Source organism: Orcinus orca, chromosome 11 (assembly GCF_937001465.1).
Source record: "Orcinus orca chromosome 11, mOrcOrc1.1, whole genome shotgun sequence".
Taxonomy (NCBI): domain Eukaryota; kingdom Metazoa; phylum Chordata; class Mammalia; order Artiodactyla; family Delphinidae; genus Orcinus; species Orcinus orca.
The window spans coordinates 64,133,671-64,151,177 of NC_064569.1; the positions used below are offsets into that span (position 1 = coordinate 64,133,671).

General features: G+C 33.9%; 1 protein-coding gene across 2 annotated transcripts in view; it reads right to left on the reverse strand.

Annotated features, from left to right (window-relative positions):
• Positions 1-1,025: 1,025 nt before the first annotated feature.
• The window catches only part of PAWR (pro-apoptotic WT1 regulator), a 104,826-nt gene continuing 88,344 nt past the window's right edge, over positions 1,026-17,507 (reverse strand). For both annotated transcript variants that reach the window (XM_033431330.2, XM_004271582.3), the window contains 3 exons: positions 9,839-9,986; positions 8,126-8,230; positions 1,026-5,943 (listed from right to left, as the gene is read on the reverse strand). In XM_033431330.2, the coding sequence (XP_033287221.1) occupies positions 5,857-5,943; positions 8,126-8,230; positions 9,839-9,986 (340 nt within the window). In that variant the 3' untranslated portion in view covers positions 1,026-5,856. The remainder of the gene's footprint in view (positions 5,944-8,125; positions 8,231-9,838; positions 9,987-17,507) is intronic.

A 17,507-nucleotide genomic window follows, 5' to 3' on the forward strand; every position in this document is an offset into this window, starting at 1 on the left:
AAGTGAGAATTGAATTGTGCATTTGGTCCAGAATTAAGAGAGAAGTGTTTTGCTTTCTTTTTAACCTTACATGGTTAGACATTAAAAAAAAAAAAAAAAGGTTTGTAAAGGGTATTATAACCAGCCCTACCTCTTTAACATGAAGGTCTAATATTACATAATTCTTTCCAAGAAGCTGACCGAGAGTAAAATGTAACCAACCTCTTGTAGAGGTGAAAAGAGAAAACTAGAGGCATGAGATTAAAAAATCATATGGGTAGTTTATAGCTACTCATAGAATTGTGTGCATGCACAGAGTGAATCTAGAAGGAAAAACAAAAAATAGGGATTTGATGAAGTCTAAGATAAAGAGATCCAGTTCCAGTTGAGACTAGGAGACCTTGCAAATTTTTTCAATAAACTTGCAAATGGAGTACATTCTTACATAATGACTTGAGACTTTATCTAAACAGTCTGACTGAAAGATGCTTGTTCACTTGTTAGACATGTATGACATTACTGAGAAGATTTAGAGTTCTAGAAGTAAAGAAGACTGATTAGCCTGTGCAGGTGTATGAAGAATGACACATTAGGCAAGAGGTTATGTAAACCATTTACTAAAAAAACACAGACTGGATTTTTACATTCCCAGACCTCTACCTATCTTTTCTAAGTATGAGGGACCTGAAATTCTTTGACCACCATCAGATTTAGTGGATGACAGAGCAAATTTTGGATTAAGAAATTATTTGTGCAGTTTCAAAACACAAAAACAATTAAAATTTTTAGTCAGGTTGAACATGTACACTTCCTCATTCAAAAAGCCCCACTACGAATGTATTCAGATCTTATCAATACCATATTTTTGTTTTGTAAAATACAATTCCTTCTACAATAATATACTAATAAAGATTTTAAAGTACTGCATACTGTTTCAGTAAGAGGCACATAATGAGAATATTAACATTGTCCTTTAACTTCGAAAATAAAACTCATGGTCAGGGTTTCACCGATAGTACAGGAAGGAAAAAAATAATTAACCAGTGTTAAAAATTAAACAAAAATTTACTTTTTATTGAGTATTTATTACTTTACATGCAAAGCATATTAAAAGTGAATCTATATCACGTTGACTACCCCAGTGAAAACCTACACAATGGGAATTATGAAAGCTGTCTACACAATACTAATGTGATCAATAAATGATCCACATGTTTCTCTACAAATTTGCATTACCTGAATTAGCTGATTTTTCAACAAAACAGTAATTTTAGCTTTCATATGGTCTTTACTGGTAACAGCAGACATCTGATACTTAAATTTAGCAGAAAAGCATAATAATAAAAACCCTGAATAGCACAGTCAAAACTTTCAAGAAACAAGTTCACCAAAAAAAGGTAATATACATCTATTAGGTATCCAGAGGGGGAAACAAAACAAAACAAAACAGGCATGTAATAAATGTCCATCAAGTGATCATCACTAACATTCTATTATTACCAAAGTGACTGCCAATATGTGAACTGTTTATTAGACTTAAATACCTAAAACAAACCAGTAATCAATAATGTATACAGAAAAACTAACTTAAAATTACATTTGAATACCATTAACAGTTTGGTGTATCTGACATAAACTGAATTCTTTTTACTTCACCACTGCTACAAATGCCTTTAAAATGTTCTTTTCATAATACATAATTATCTTAAAGAAACATGGTAAGATACTTCCCAAAATGCATCAGGTCTTTCATCCACCACTCAGTAAATGCTGCAGCAAATTAAACAGTACCTATTAACCAGACCTGGATAATAAATACAAAAAGAATACTTTTGAATGAACTATTCAGATTAGACTGGCTAATGCTACTTAAGATATAGCACTCTTAAGATAGCACTGACACACACTATACAGATTGTACAATGCTAGATAGAAGGGCTGGTCCATGTCCATTTTTTGGAAACTTCTGTAATATCTAGAATTGTATACCCAGTTGACTAATAAATACTTGCTGAAAGAATAAGTATGAAAATTTAACATAACCCCCTCAACCATATTTTTCTCACATATAATTATTTTGGGGGGGTAGGATGGGGATATGACTTTAATATGCTGTGAGATTCTAGCTAAGTAAACTAAAAAAACAACGTGGGCTCAGGTTTTCTTGGACTATGATTCAAGTCTACACTGAGAATGAAATGACCAACTTCTATACATCAATGAGAAAATGTAACAGGATGGGGGGAAGTACCTTTGTTGATGGACCTGATGAGCAAAATGTTTGTCTTATTAGTACTATGTTTTCAGTTTATTGAAACAACAAAAGTGTCACTAGTTCTCAGATAAGTCGTACAAGTTACAATCCTAATCAATGGGATGTCCTTTATTTATGAGAGCATAGTTCCAATGCAAAAGAAGTCAAGTTTACTGTTACATATTAGGAATGGTTTAGATATAATAAGAGAACATTTACCACTGACTTTAACATGTTATTTTAAAGTTCTGATTCCTGAATGTTAGTTCCTTCTCACTTAATATATTCTCCCCAGTGATAAGCTGGTGTTCGGTTTTTCGTATTATAAGATGAAAATATATGCCTGAATCTTATAACAGGTTATTAACAACATTATGAATAGTTATTAAATAAGTGCCAACATTGCATGAACTTACTAGGTACTGAGTCAAGATCAAAGAACTACAAAAAAGATGAAAGATAACTATCACTATACATATGAATACTGTGTAGGACATCAGATTAATCATCAAACCCAAGGTCCTTCCTATTTTGTCTTTTGGTGTTGAACATACGGACGTGCTACTACATTGACTTGCATTATTTTCCACAAAGTATTAGTGGACTCAAAAACTTGCATTTTAATTTCTAATTATAAAAATCCAGAGTAATCCAGAAAACAGAAACCACATGTAACTGAGGTAGGTTTTTTACCTTAAGAATACATTGCTTTCTACTGCAACTAGAAAGTTATTTTTAAAAACACATTGTTTCAGATATCTGCTCCTGATACTTAACCTTCTGTTATAAACTACTTGAGCAAGTATTACAATGTTAATCTACTATATTTAATAAATTCCCTTAGAAATACACACCCTAAAGCCTTCCTCTTCCTCTCTAAAGGTAACTATAGTGCAATAAAATTAGTAACAATTCTAGAAAGATGAAACAGATATTACTACAGTAATTCCCAAGTTTATGCATGTCAGAAATCAAGGAGGAGAGTCACATTCATTTTAAAGATGATAAACTTACTGTTTTGAAAATAATATCATAAACACATTAGAACTTTGGATATGCTTTATTATGCCACAAATTCCCAAGAGATATAAGAAATATTATTTCTGAACGGGACTAATAATTTCACAAATACTAGCACTTTATTGACAATAGCCAAGTTTTTTAAGGTCATGCACATGTATTTAAGTAACCTTTTTAAAATCTCGTGCTTTTTATAAAATTTAAAGGGAAACTGTAGCAGATCCTACTTTATTTTTCAATATTCAGTGTAAAAATCTATATGTGATATAAATATACATTTTAAGGACAGGAGGGAGGACTGCAAATGAACTGCTTTGCCTAAGTTGCCAGGCTCCTGCATAGGTACCGTTATGTAAAAGATCATTGTTGGAAATGCTCCTGATAAACTGAAATAAAGGAAAAACTTTAAAACAGCTTGGTCTTTAAAAGCATTAATACCTGGCATAATTTTAAAGGGGGAAATGAAATATTCCTTTACTTCCAAATGGATTAAACAGAAAAGTCAAAATACTTCTCTTATTGAAAAACGAGTACACAAATACATTTTAAGGCTGGATACTAACACCATTTTCACAACATCCAAAGTATGGATGGGAAACTAGGCAACACCGATATTTCTGCCATACGCCTAAGGGTAAACAAAGGGAGATGAGGACTTCACCCCCAAAGATGGTGACTGAGCCTGGCATACCATTTTGACATGTGGGCAGCAGATCACTGTTCCCATGCTGGGACTATTCTCCAAAAAGGATGCCCTTATGCAGTAATTCTACAACTTTATCAAGTTTGGTAATCTAACATTGAACTTTTTGCTAAATATATATATGGACATATGTGAAGTTCTCCAGTGACCAAGTTAATTATTAAATAAACTAAATGGTGAAAAAATGCTAATAGCTAAAATTATGTTAATTTCAGGGTTTTCAATGGAAGATATAGGAGGAAAGAGGCAAGGGTAGCTGTTTCCAAATCTAAGTTATGAACAGAATCATTAGATGTTGAGCTTTAAAAATTCTATCCAGGGTCTCAACCTAAACCTATCTAGAAGCTATAACCCAAGAATTCTTTTTAAGCAACCCAAATGATTCTGATGATTAGTCAAGGTTGAAACTTCTGAATTGGGGGCATGGGGGAGGGGAGAGGGCACGGTCCAGATTATTGCAGAGTTTTAGTATTCAACATTGATATTTATCATTTACTCTGCATTTTTTCCCAACTGTCTCACCTTCCCTATTTTTCTAACAGTGAATAATTAAGTGGCTTAGCACGTAAAAGGAAAAGAGTCAGTAGGGTACCCAAAATGGGTTTTTACTATGTTCAAGCCATTTACATACATTAATTGGATAAAAGGGTACCAGTAGACTGTTTGAGATTCAACTTCAGACAGATATTTCTTAATGTATTTTAAAGGAGAAGGTTTCCTTACTCAACATGAGAATGTAATAATATAAAATAATTCTAAACATTATTGTTACTTAATAAAAGAGAAAATTTGTATAATTCTTCAAAATAATTGTTTTTATAAATCCAATGTTAGGAAGAAAATCCCTTAAATTTGAGGTAGGGGAATAATTCTCTCATATGGGAACAACTGTGTCACAGTGTTATCCTCCAAGTTAGAAATTAAGCAAAGTATTTCAGTATTATTTCTGTTTACATACTGTTTTGTTACAGTAAGTACAAATGTTTTAAATGTGGATAAATATTTTGGTTTTGATTTTAATGCATATGATAATTAAAAATATGGATTTTTTTTTCCTTCTACACTGAAATTGTATACACTCTCTAGGCTTGATGAATAAACAACTTTTAAAATACCCCATGTTCACTTATAAACCTTGGAATAATAATAAAAAAAAAAGTAGTACCTACATAAGAAATTTTACATTAAAATTACAATTGTATGTTTTTCTGAAGTCAAAGTGATTTTAAATTTATTTCAATATTTGAATACAAAATAGTACATTTTAATTTACTATAGCATAATTCAAGTATTCTCTTAAATTTTATATTTAGCCAACTAGTATATGATATTAACTGACTTTTTATAATAGCTTTCCTTTTTTAAAGATGACTGTTATACAAAAGAGTGTGACTCTATGTTCCTCTAAATTGCTTAGAATAAGTTGAGAGAACAAATGACAGTAGATAAAGACCTTTAGGAGTAAATCATCAACATATAAAAGGTTGCACACATCAGTAATAAGGCATTTGCAGGTAACTCCCTAAAAAGTATTTGAATTCATGTAAACGAAGACTATGTATATTCTTTTAGGGAGAAAATGCACTACCATAGATGAAATATATTCAGATGGTTGTGACTTTAAACCATATGTTATTTGAATACCACACAAAACCGAAAGAGGCATAACCTACCAGTTTAATAACTAAAAGATGTTACTTATTTGTGAACTAAAAGGTTGATACTTTTTGAAACTGATAATGAAAAAGAAATATTTTGAAAATAAACATCCACTGTTTTCTAGAAATAAATATACATACTTAGTTAGTTTAATGTATTACAGCATAGGAATACTGTCCTAGCGCCCAAAACATTCAATCAGTAGTTTTAAAATATTTTTCCACACTGAGCCTTGAATCTTCTACCTTGTTAGCTGCCCAACAACTTTCAAAAGAGTTTTATTCTCCTGCTTTAGTTGTTCATTTTCATCTTCTATGTCATCTAGGTCCTTAAGGAAACAAAAAGGAAAATAATACGTAAGTTTTTAAAACACTTAAAAGTATTCTGAAGGTGATAAAAAAATTTCAAAAATATACATTCAAAGATAATTCATACAAGCAATTAGTCTGCAAACGAGGGCTAGTTCTGAAAACAACTTTGGAAGGAATATGCCCCACCTAAAGGCAGCATCCACTACTTAGACTCCTCACTGGTATCATGATAATGCAGGCCAGCTCCTGCCAGATCTTTCAGTTTTTAAAGAGAAGCCAGAAATCAGAATTCTTTATTGTGAATCTTCCAATTTTTAATCACTATAAATAATTTAAGTTTTTAGTTAAAAACAAATCCCTCCTTCCCCAAACTAAGAGCTAAATACATATGCAGTCAATGTGAGGTTTGGGGCCTTGGATTGCAACCCTGTGTCAAATTAGGCATCAAAAAGATCCAGGTACAAGTTCTAGATGTACCCCTACCACCTTGGTGATCTTTGACAAGTATGCATGTTGCAGGGGGAGAATTTGGGGAGGTGATAGAACTGAGGTATACAGAAAAGGAGGTCTGGGGCTTACAGAGTTGATCTGGTTCAATTTATGTTAGGCTTCTCTATGATATTTTGTTTAAGGGAAAGGTTTCGAGCTTAAAAAAATGCGAAAGCCACTAAACTAGGTGCTTTAAAGTTATCTGATTCTAGCTCTATGTTCCTTATATTAATCTTAGTACCATATAAACACCAGTTGGTAAATACAAAGGCAATCCACTATAAGTTTTAGTTTGGAGAAAGACTATTTCAAGGTAGACTATTTACTGATGGTTGGAAAAGAAAACATTTATAGATTTATCCTTGCAATTCAAAATACTAAACTTGGAGAAATCAATTTGAATTCTAAGTGTACTACTGGATAGCAAAATTCTGAAACATTTAGTATACTGTCTTTGAACAATTAGGTAAATGAGTTTTAAATGTTCAAACACAGAATTTGTATTTACTCACAAACTAAATTAATGATATTAGGAAACTAATTTGTTGAAACTAACAATAATAAAGATACGGGATTCCTAAAATCACTACAACTGAGACCTACCTAAGATTTAGAATTAAATAATAAAATACATTCACATATCATTTACTAGATTACAAACTCTGTAAGGGCAGGTGTTTTTTTTATTCTTTTTAATGAACACACTAAGACAATGCGAATACATCATAGACATAAAAATATTTACAGATTTTATTAAATCATATTCTAGAACCAAAAGAGGAATGCCCGTGTTCCAAACCAAGATGAAAGGCAGTCTATAAGAATGGAAGAGCTTACTTAGAATTAAAACTATTGAATACCTGAGGGTCAAATACTGGCTCAGCAGATAACTATGTGATTACTACATATGACCTTGAGCAAGTTAAACTCTGAGTTTCAGTGTCCTCATCCACACCCTGCAGTTAATGCTGGAGAGCTGTATTAGAATAAGTCTGCACATAATGAAGCTTTCTATTTTCCCTTCTTTTAGAATTAGAGTTAAGATTGGATTAGGAATTTGTTCCGTTTTTCCCTGAAGCAAATTTATTTCTTTCCTCCATCTTATGTAAAGCCTTCGAAAAAGGGAAACTATGAAATCTCTCCTCATTACCATTACCTAAGTATGGCCTAGCATTAATACCTGCTTCTTAAGCAGGGAGTAAATTCTAGGGCTGAAAGAGAAAAAAAAACGAGAGACCTTAGGTTTAGGCTAAACCTAAAGCTGGGGATGCATATGTATAACTGAAGAAAAAGAAGTGGTGAAAATACCACAAAGACAAGGACATATGGAGTTTCTTATGGCAAGACAGTAGCAATTTTAGTTCTTCACTGGGGCAACTCTGTACCAGTACCATTTTATGTGTGGTGCTGACCAAGCTGCCTCTTACCTCCAGACTCTAACAAAACACAGAACAAATCCATTCACTGGTCCATCCCCAAAAGAACAATATTAAGTAAATACAACTGACTGGTAACTGGCCAGAGGAAATCAGTTTATGGAATGAAATGACGGTTCTGGCTACCACAAATTACTATTGCATTAACAAAAGAATGAACTATTTAGTTCATATTATTATTTAATAAAATTAAATAATTTCTTCATATTTATGTATTTTCATCCAGTTGACAGAAAAAAAGGAAACCATTAAACTGAAATATGTGAATACTCACTCGATTTAACAAATCAATTTCTTCTTTGAGTTTTCCAATCATTTCCTCTTTATCTTGCATTAGTCTCACAAGTCTTAAGTTTTCTTGTCTTTCTCTTACCACTTCCTGGTAGATATAATTACAAAGTATTAATTGGGAAGTAACAAGTTGTTTATAATCTTAAATAGCATACATCTGCTAAGTCTGGTGAAGTACCTTAGATACATGAAGATTTCCAATGAATTTCTTAAGTCACTTGGTAAGGAAAGGAGGACCCCATCCCAGAAAAGAACCAGAGAATGAGAGGAATACAGGAGTTGTAAAATATACTTCTGATTAAATCTCTGTTTACCCAAGTTTTTAACAAATACCAATACTCAATGACTTTAGCTCTTTAGTTGATCACCACCATTAGTAATAAAATATCTTAACATTTAATGACCAATACCCTGTTGAAGAAAATTCAAAATTTTAATAAAAAATACAAAGTTCAAGAAAAGGAGATGGCTCTATGGAAAACTCTAAACAGAAAAATAATGATCCTCCATTTTACTTCTGGCTCTGCCAGTTAACTGACAATGGATAAAATGAAGGAACTGAAAATGATTACTGGTTTTTAAACTTTTTTTTTCTTTAAACAATGCAACACCTTTTCCAAAGAAATCTTATCAGAAGCCTGGACTTTACGCTGGGTCAGCCACCTTGGGGGCAAAAGTGAAGCAGAACTGAAAAGGTCTCACATAGAATTTGGCTTCTTTCTTACTCACCCTCAGAGGAAAGCAGCCAGCCGGCCTCATTAATCAGCTGCTGCCAACTGCTAGGAACTCAATCCAAACTCTTGTGGAACTTTAAAAGCCCTTCTGAAGAACCCCCTTGAAAACTATTATACTATGTATTCCTTAAAGTTTTTAATTTAAACTCACAGAAACTAGGGTTAAAGTTCGAATGTGAACTAACAATAATCATAATATTATAAAAAGAAACAATTTTTAAAATTCAATCTCTACTTAAAACAATTTTTATATCACAAGGAATAGTTTCAGTTCAGCAAAATAAAACACATTTTCAACAATCAGAAAGTAATTCAGCACCATTATCAATTTTAGGGATTTAATGTTTACAGAACAAAGTTGAGACCCCATGGTTAATAAATTAATGCCAATATTCATTTGAGATGTTCTCAAAGATACTCCTAAACAGGTTTATCCTTAAAATTGTTTCAAACACCACAGTGGCTCTAGGCTCTACCTCACAACCCAGAAGAAAGTCTACAATCTGTACAGATAATATAATAAACACACAGTAGTACATACTGCTAGCAGAGACTTCTAACCATTTCAAAGGCAAAGATTGTTTTCAATATATTAAAGATAACACTTGGCAAAATGAGAGTATCCATTAAATATTAACCAATTCAAGAGCTGGCTCCATTTCTAAAAGTTTTAACATCAACAGAACTGGACAGAAAAGTATTAAGGAAATCAGAAAATGCTTAGCCATTATGCATCTAGAAAATATATAATTAAGAGTGATTCAAAGCTTTTATTTGACTACACATGGAAGTACCGATTAACACTACTGGTTATCTTCCATTAGTGCCCCTCATTCTTTTCCCTTTTTTGTCACTGTCTCTTCCTTACACATTTCAATTTTTCTCTGTGCTGCTATGAAAGTGAAAAAGGGATCCCAATGGTATATTAATTTCATAAATCTTAAATAATTTGTAATTCATACCTTTTCAAGATCTTCAATTTTCTTTTCCAATGTGCTACTTGAGACCAAATTACCTGAAGCATTTGCATCCCTGTTATACCTGCTGAACCCACTTCTATCTGTTCGGGAAAATCTACTTGAGACATCTTCTTCAGAGGCAGTGGTTGTGCTATGGAAATAAAAAAGATACAAAAAATTTTTTTTTTTTTTAGATGTTGGGGGTAGGAATTTATTAATTAATTAATTTATTTTTGCTGTGTTGGGTCTTCGTTTCTGTGCGAGGGCTTTCTCTAGTTGTGGCAAGCAGGGGCCACTCTTCATCGTGATGCGCGGGCCTTTCACTATTGCGGCCTCTCTTGTTGCGGAGCACAGGCTCCAGATGCACAGGCTCAGTAGTTGTGGCTCACGGGCCTAGTTGCTCCGGGGCATGTGGGATCCTCCCAGACCAGGGCTCCAACCCGTGTCCCCTGCATTAGTAGGCAGATTCTCAACCACTGTGCCACCAGGGAAGCCCCCCAAATTTTTAAAGATACCTAATATTCAGCAAGAAGAGTGCCAAGAGTATTTTCTGTTCACCCTAAACAATTATCATTCCCCTGAGGACACATGGTTATAATAGCCAACTTATTTATAATTATGGAAGTTAATCATTATTCCAACACGATAAAAAAATTTTTTTTTTAATTAATTCTTTTGACCAGTATCTACTGAGTAGCTGCTAAGTACCAGACACTGTTATGAGTACTGAAGATGGAACAGGAAACACAGATGTGCAAACATGGACTCTGACTTTCATAGAGCTTTCAGTGTGATAGGAATATAACCAATGACAATAAAGCAAGACAACTATCACAATAAGGTAAGTGTAAGGTACTCTGAGAACTATGACAGTGGACCTAATGTAGCCTATCTGTAGTGAAGAACCACTTTCTTTCTCCTTTTATTTTTAAATTCCATTACATCATGGACAAACACTTTTTTTTTTTTTTGGCTGTGCTGGGTCTTCACTGCTGCACACAGGCTTTCTCTAGTTGCATCAAGCAGGGGCTACTCTTCATTGTGGTGCACGGGCTTCTCATTGAGGTGGCTTCTCTTGTGGCGGAGCACAGGCTCTAGGCACACAGGCTTCAGTAACTGCAGCACACGAGCTCAGTAGTTGTGGCTTGTGGGCTCTAGAGCACAGGCTCAGTAGTTGTGGCATACAGCAGTTGTTCCGCGGCATGTGGGATCTTCCCAGACCAGGGCTCAAACCCGTGCCCCCTGCATTAGCAGGCGGATTCTTAACCACTGTACCACCAGGGAAGTCCCCATGGACCAATACTTTTGTAAGATCAAACAAAAATGAACTGGAAAAATAAAAGTAAGAAAGGCCATACAAAATACAAGCCTAAATGTTTTATTAGATTCAGACCCATAAAATTATATTTCAAAAACAGGATAAACAAAAAAGAAAAGAATTACATAAAACTGCAGAATTTTCATTGGAAGTATGCATATAGGCAATTATAGAAAACAGCTATCGCACTAGCAACTTTTGTCATTTCATAATTCTTATTTAACCAAAAGTTATCACTGAAATAGCCATTCTTCATATTAAACACCAATTCACACATTCTGAACTAATAGCATATGTCAATATTTAAAGTTTTTAATATAACAAATAAGCTTGCTTCTTGCTTTTGCATTAGTTATCTATTACTGCATAAAAAAATATGCCAAAACTTAGTGGCTTAAAATAACACAGTTATTATCTGACAATTTCTGTTGGTCAGGAATCTGGAAGCAGATTAGCTGGGTGTTCATGATTCAGGGTCTCTTATGAGGTTTTAGTCAAGATGTTGGTCAGGGCTACAGTCATCTGAAGCCTTGTCTGGACTGGAGAATTTGCCTCACTGAGCTGATGGTAAAAGGGCTCATCAGTTTCTCACTGGTTGTTGGCCAAAAGCCTCAATTCCTCAGTATGAGGGCCTCTCTACTGGGCTGTGCACGACAAGGCAGCTGGCTTCCAGAGAGAAAGCGACACAACAACCAAGACAGACACTGCAGTCTCTGTTATGACCTAAACTCAGAAGTGACATACTATCACATCAACCCCATGTTGAATGTGGAAGGGGATTACACAAGGTGAAAATACCAGGAGGTAGAGCTTCCTGGGGGCTCTTTTGGAGGCTGGCATCATTCTTGCTAATCTACCGAATCTAGGTTGGACTGATGACAATGCTGATCACAAGGGGTAAGGTATATCTAAACTATCTCTATGATTTGTTTTAGTAGCACTCACAACAGAGAAATTAGTTTCACAGATGTATATTGACCAAAACAGGGGAAGAGACTTTGAAGCAATTTTAGCAAGCTCAGGATATTCAGTTTTAACTTTTACCCAATATGCAGAAAATGACACTTTTCAAAATTTGTCCTCAATTCTTTATTGGTAGCCAGTTCCAAAAATTTATCCATCAAAAGTATAGTTAAATCTATAATAACTTTTGATGAAAAATAATAGATTCTTGATCTATTAATTTCCTATGCATGGGTTTTCTTTTGATGGAAAATAAAATTCAAAGTCTTATCAAATTTGTAAGGTATATGCTTATAACATTTTGCAACAGTGCAATATTAAAATCATCACCTACTTACTGATAAATTGTGGAACCCATCATAACAATTTGAAGAATCTTTTCCCCAAAATTTCTAACTTTCATTTTTGTCCTTTGACCTTATGTAACACTGAAAACATTTGATATTTTTTTCTTGCATGAAAGGCTAATTAAGATCATTTTTTAAAAAACAATGATGCTATCAGACAAATAACCTTAATTCACATATTTTAAAAGCTGGGGACTAAACTAGTTTCTTTTTAAAAAAAAATGAAGTATAGTTGATTTACAAAACCTGATTTTTTATCTTGTAAAAACATGAAGTGTTCATGCCAAAGGTCAAATACTTTGCCTGAAAATTTCCCTTTAAAAATTATTGTATACCTCAGCATATCGTAACAGCTGATTGGCTCAGCTTCCAAACTATCATTTAGTTGTTTTAAAACCTCAAATTTAATGTATTAGTGTTTAAGTAATTCACACTTTTAGCGAACTGTTAATTTAGTTGATATACCAAGTACACTACTTAGTTCAGCCGACATAACAAGACTTTCTCAATGAAACAAGCAGGAAGTTGATTTACATTCTGGCACAAGTTTCAACACTTTTTCCCTGTCACTGTCTATATAATAATCAGAACATACTCCTGCAAAGCAAAGCAAAACACCAAACCACATTTGTTGACTTGGTAACTCTTCAAAGTTTTATATATCTCAGACAAGCTGTGTTTGTCAGCAAGGAAGCTGAAAAATAAATTCTTCCTTCACATTACTGTCATGTGAGCAAAATCAATGTGCTGATCATATTGTAAGAAAAATTCCTTTGCTATCCTGATTTGTCTAAGAGTTGGTCTTCTGTATGACTAAAACTGTCCCTAAATATACCAAGCTATGGGTGTTGCTGGGAAATATTACATGAACTACCTTCTTTGCTACAGATTCATCCAACACCTTCCAGCGAACATCTTTGTCTTGTCATTTGTGTGTAGTTTTTTAATGTTAGCAACCTGAAGTCAGACTGTAAAAGAAACTCACAAAATACTAATGAAATCCTGAATATATATGAAATCCTGAAGATCTCTTCTGTCAGCTTAACTGTAATAGTTCTTCTTTCAAATAAGGCATTTGTGGTTGTGAATATAATTATGTCATGCATGTAAATGCCACTTAAATTTTGATGGTTTTATTGTTTTAGCAGCCAGTACATCACTGCAAATAACCCACTGTGGTTTTAGCACTTCCCATCAATAATGGCTAAAAATTGAACTCAATATAGGAGGGAGGATACTTCCCAACAAAACTAGTACAAACTCTTTTGGTCTGTACCTCTTTGAAATTACTTCCATCATCATCATTTGGTTTAGTATTACTGTCACATTCAGAAAAGATGTATCTTTTTTTATTAAAAAAATAATCTAGGAAAGCTTCCTTTATCATAAGTAAATTAAGATTGAAAATAAAGAATATAAATTTTAGGGCTTCCCTGGTGGCGCAGTGGTTGAGAGTCCGTCTGTCGATGCAGGGGACACGGGCTCATGCCCCAGTCCGGGAAGATCCCACATGCCACGGAGCAGCTAGGCCCGTGAGCCATGGCCACTGAGCCTGCGCATCCGGAGCCTGTGCTCCGCAATGGGAGAGGCCACAACAGTAAGAGGCCCGCGTACCGCAGAAAAAAAAAATTTTACTTCCTAGATTTAGGTAATACTAACAAAAGCAGAAATTGAAAAGAATAAAAAAGGTTTTTTGTTTTTATTTGTTTTATTTTGATTTATTATATATTTACTTTTTAATTATTTTACTTATGAAACAAGAATATGCCTGATTAAATTTAACACATGATTTTTAAGGTAAATAAATCCTTCTTCAATTCTTACACATTTTGGGTTACAAATGACTAACATAAAAATAACACAGGTAGAGCAGAATACACATTCTTCTCTAGCTTGCATGGTATACTAACCAAGATAAACCATATTCTGAGCCATAAAACACACTTTCACAAATTTATAAGAACAGAAACCATATAATGTCTGCTCTTAGGCCACAACAGAATTAGACTAGAACCAGTAACAGCCCCAAAATAACATGCAGATTAAACAGTGCACTCCTAAATAACACATAGGTCAAAGAAGAAATCTCAAGAGAAATTTTAAAATATTTTGAACAAAACGAAAACGAACCCACAACTTATAACTTGTGGAATGCAGTAAAAGCAGTGCTTAGAGGGAAATTTATAGCAATGAATGCATATATTAGAAAAGAAGATAGATTTAAAATGAATAGTCTAAGTTTCTACCTTAGGAAACTAGAAAAGAAAGAGCAAATTAAATCCAAAGTAAGCAGAATAAAAGAATAACAAGAACCAGAGCAGAAATGAATGAAATTGAAAACAGGAAACCAACACAGAATAATCAATGAAACCAAAAGCTATTTCCTTGAAAATATCAATATAAGCAATAGGCCTCTAGCCAAGCTAACTAAGAAAAAGAGAGAATCTCTTCCAGAAGATAAAAGCAGAGGAAATACTTCCTAACTCATTTTATGAGGCCAGCATTACCCTAATACCAAAACCAAAGATATCGCAAGAAAAGAAAACTAAACACTAAGATGTCTCATGAACATTGATGCAAAAATCCTCAACAAAATATTTGCAAATCAAATTTGAGAATGTATAAAAAGAATTATACACCAAAATCAAGTGGGATTTATTCAAGCCTGGTTCAACAGTTTAAAAAAAAATCAATTAATGTAATCTATCACAGTAACAGGCTAAAGAAAATCACATGATCACCCATAAATTCAGAAAAAGCATTTGATAAAATCGAACATCTATTCATGATAAAAACTGGACAAACTAAGCACAGACGGGAACTTCCTTGACTTGATAAAGAATAACTACAAAAAACCTACATCATATGAAATGGTAAGACACTCAAAAGCTTTCCTGCTAAGATCAGGAGAAGGCAAGAATGTCCCCCCCCCCCAACTATTCCTTTTCAGCATCTTACTGGAAGTCCTAGGTAATGCAATAAGACAAGAAAAGGAAATAAAAGTAATACAGGCTGGGAAGGAAGAAATAAAACTGTCTTTGTTCACAAATGATAAGATCATCTATGGAGAAAATGTGAAAGAATCCACACCAAAAAATTCCTGGAACTAATAAGCAATTATAGCAAGGTTGCAAGATACAAGGTTAACATACAAAAGTCAATCCCTTTCCTACACGCCAGCACTGAACAAGCAGAATTTGAAATTAAAAACACAATACATTTACATTAGCTCTCTCCAAAATGAGATACTTAGGTATAAATCTAATTAAATATATACAACATCTACGTGAGGAAAACAACAAAACTCGAATGAAAGATACCAAAGAAGAACTAAATAGAGAAATAATCCCTGTTAATGGATAGGAAGAGTCAATATTGGCAAGATGTCACTTCTTCCCAACTTTGATTTCCCACTATCTACTGGCTCAATGAAAGCCGAATCAAAATCTTAGCAAATTATTTTGTGGCTATTGACAAACTAATTCTAAAGTTTACATGGAGAGGCAAGATCCAGAATAGCCAACACAATATTAATGAACAATGTTGGAGGGCTAACACTACCCAACTTCAAGGCTTACTATAAAGCTATAGTAATCAAGCAGTGCAACACTCGTCAAAGAAGAGACAAATAGAGCAATGGAACAGCAATGGAAGCAGAAAGAGACTCACATAAATAACCCACAAGTGATCTCTGTCAAAGAAGCAAAGGCAATACAATGGAACAAACAGTCTTTTCAACAAATGATGCTGGAACAATTGGACATCCACATGCAAAAAATGAAAAATAAGGCAAAGACTGTATACCCTTCACAAAAGTTACTTCAAAATGGATCACGGACCTAAATGAAAAATGCAAAACTACAAAATTTCCTAGAAGATAACTAACATAGGAGAAAATGTAAAAGTCCCTGGATATGCTGATGACTTCTTAGATAAAACACCAAAGGCACAATCCATGAAAGAAACTGATAGCTGGATTCATTAAAATTAAAAATTTCTGCTCTGTGAAAGACAATGTTAAGAGAACAAGAAGACAAGCCAGGCTGGGAGAAAATATTTACAAAAGACACATCTGGTAAAGAACTGTTATCCAAAATATACAAAGAATTCTACAACTCAACAATAACAAACCACCCGATTGAAAAATAGGCCAAAGAACGTAATAGACACCTCAGCAAAGAAGATATACAGATGGCAGATAAGCATATGAGAAGATGCTCCATATCATATATCATCAGGGAAATACAAACTAAAATGAGATACCACTGTACACATATTAAAATGGCTAAAATCAGGATCAATGCTGGTGAAGATGTGGAGTAACACGAACCCTTATTCACTGCTGGTGGGAATGTAAAATGGTACAGCCGCTTCAGTGACAGTTTCGTGGTTTCTTATAAAACTAAATATACTCTTACCGCCAATCATGCTCCTTGGTATTGACCTAAAGGAGCTGAAAACATATGTCTACCCAAAAACCTGCACGTGGGTGTTTATAGCAGTTTTATTCACAATTGCCAAAACTTGGGAGCAACCACGATGTCCTTTCCAGGTGAATACACAAATAAACTACAGAAAATGGAATATTATTCAGCACTAAAAAGAAATAAGCTATCAAGCCATGAAATGATATGAAGGAAACTTAAATGCATATTACTAAGTGAAAGAAGCCAATCTGAGAAGGCTACATACTGTATGGTTTCAGATATATGACATTGTGGAAAAGGCAAAACTATGGAGAGAATAAAAAGATGAGAGACTAAAATGCTACCATAGTGATGGATACATGTCATTATACATTTGTCCAAACTCACAAAATGTGCAACACCAAGAGTGAACCATAATGTAAACTATGGACTTTGGGTGGTTATGATGTGTCAGTGTAAGTTCATCAGTTGTAACAAATGGGCCTCCCTATTGAGGAATGTTGACAATGGGGAGGCTATCCGTGTGTGGGGACAGGTTTATATGGGAAATCTCTGTACCTTTCCCTCAATTTTGCTCTAAAAACTTAAATTAAAAAAAATCACGTACGTACCACAGC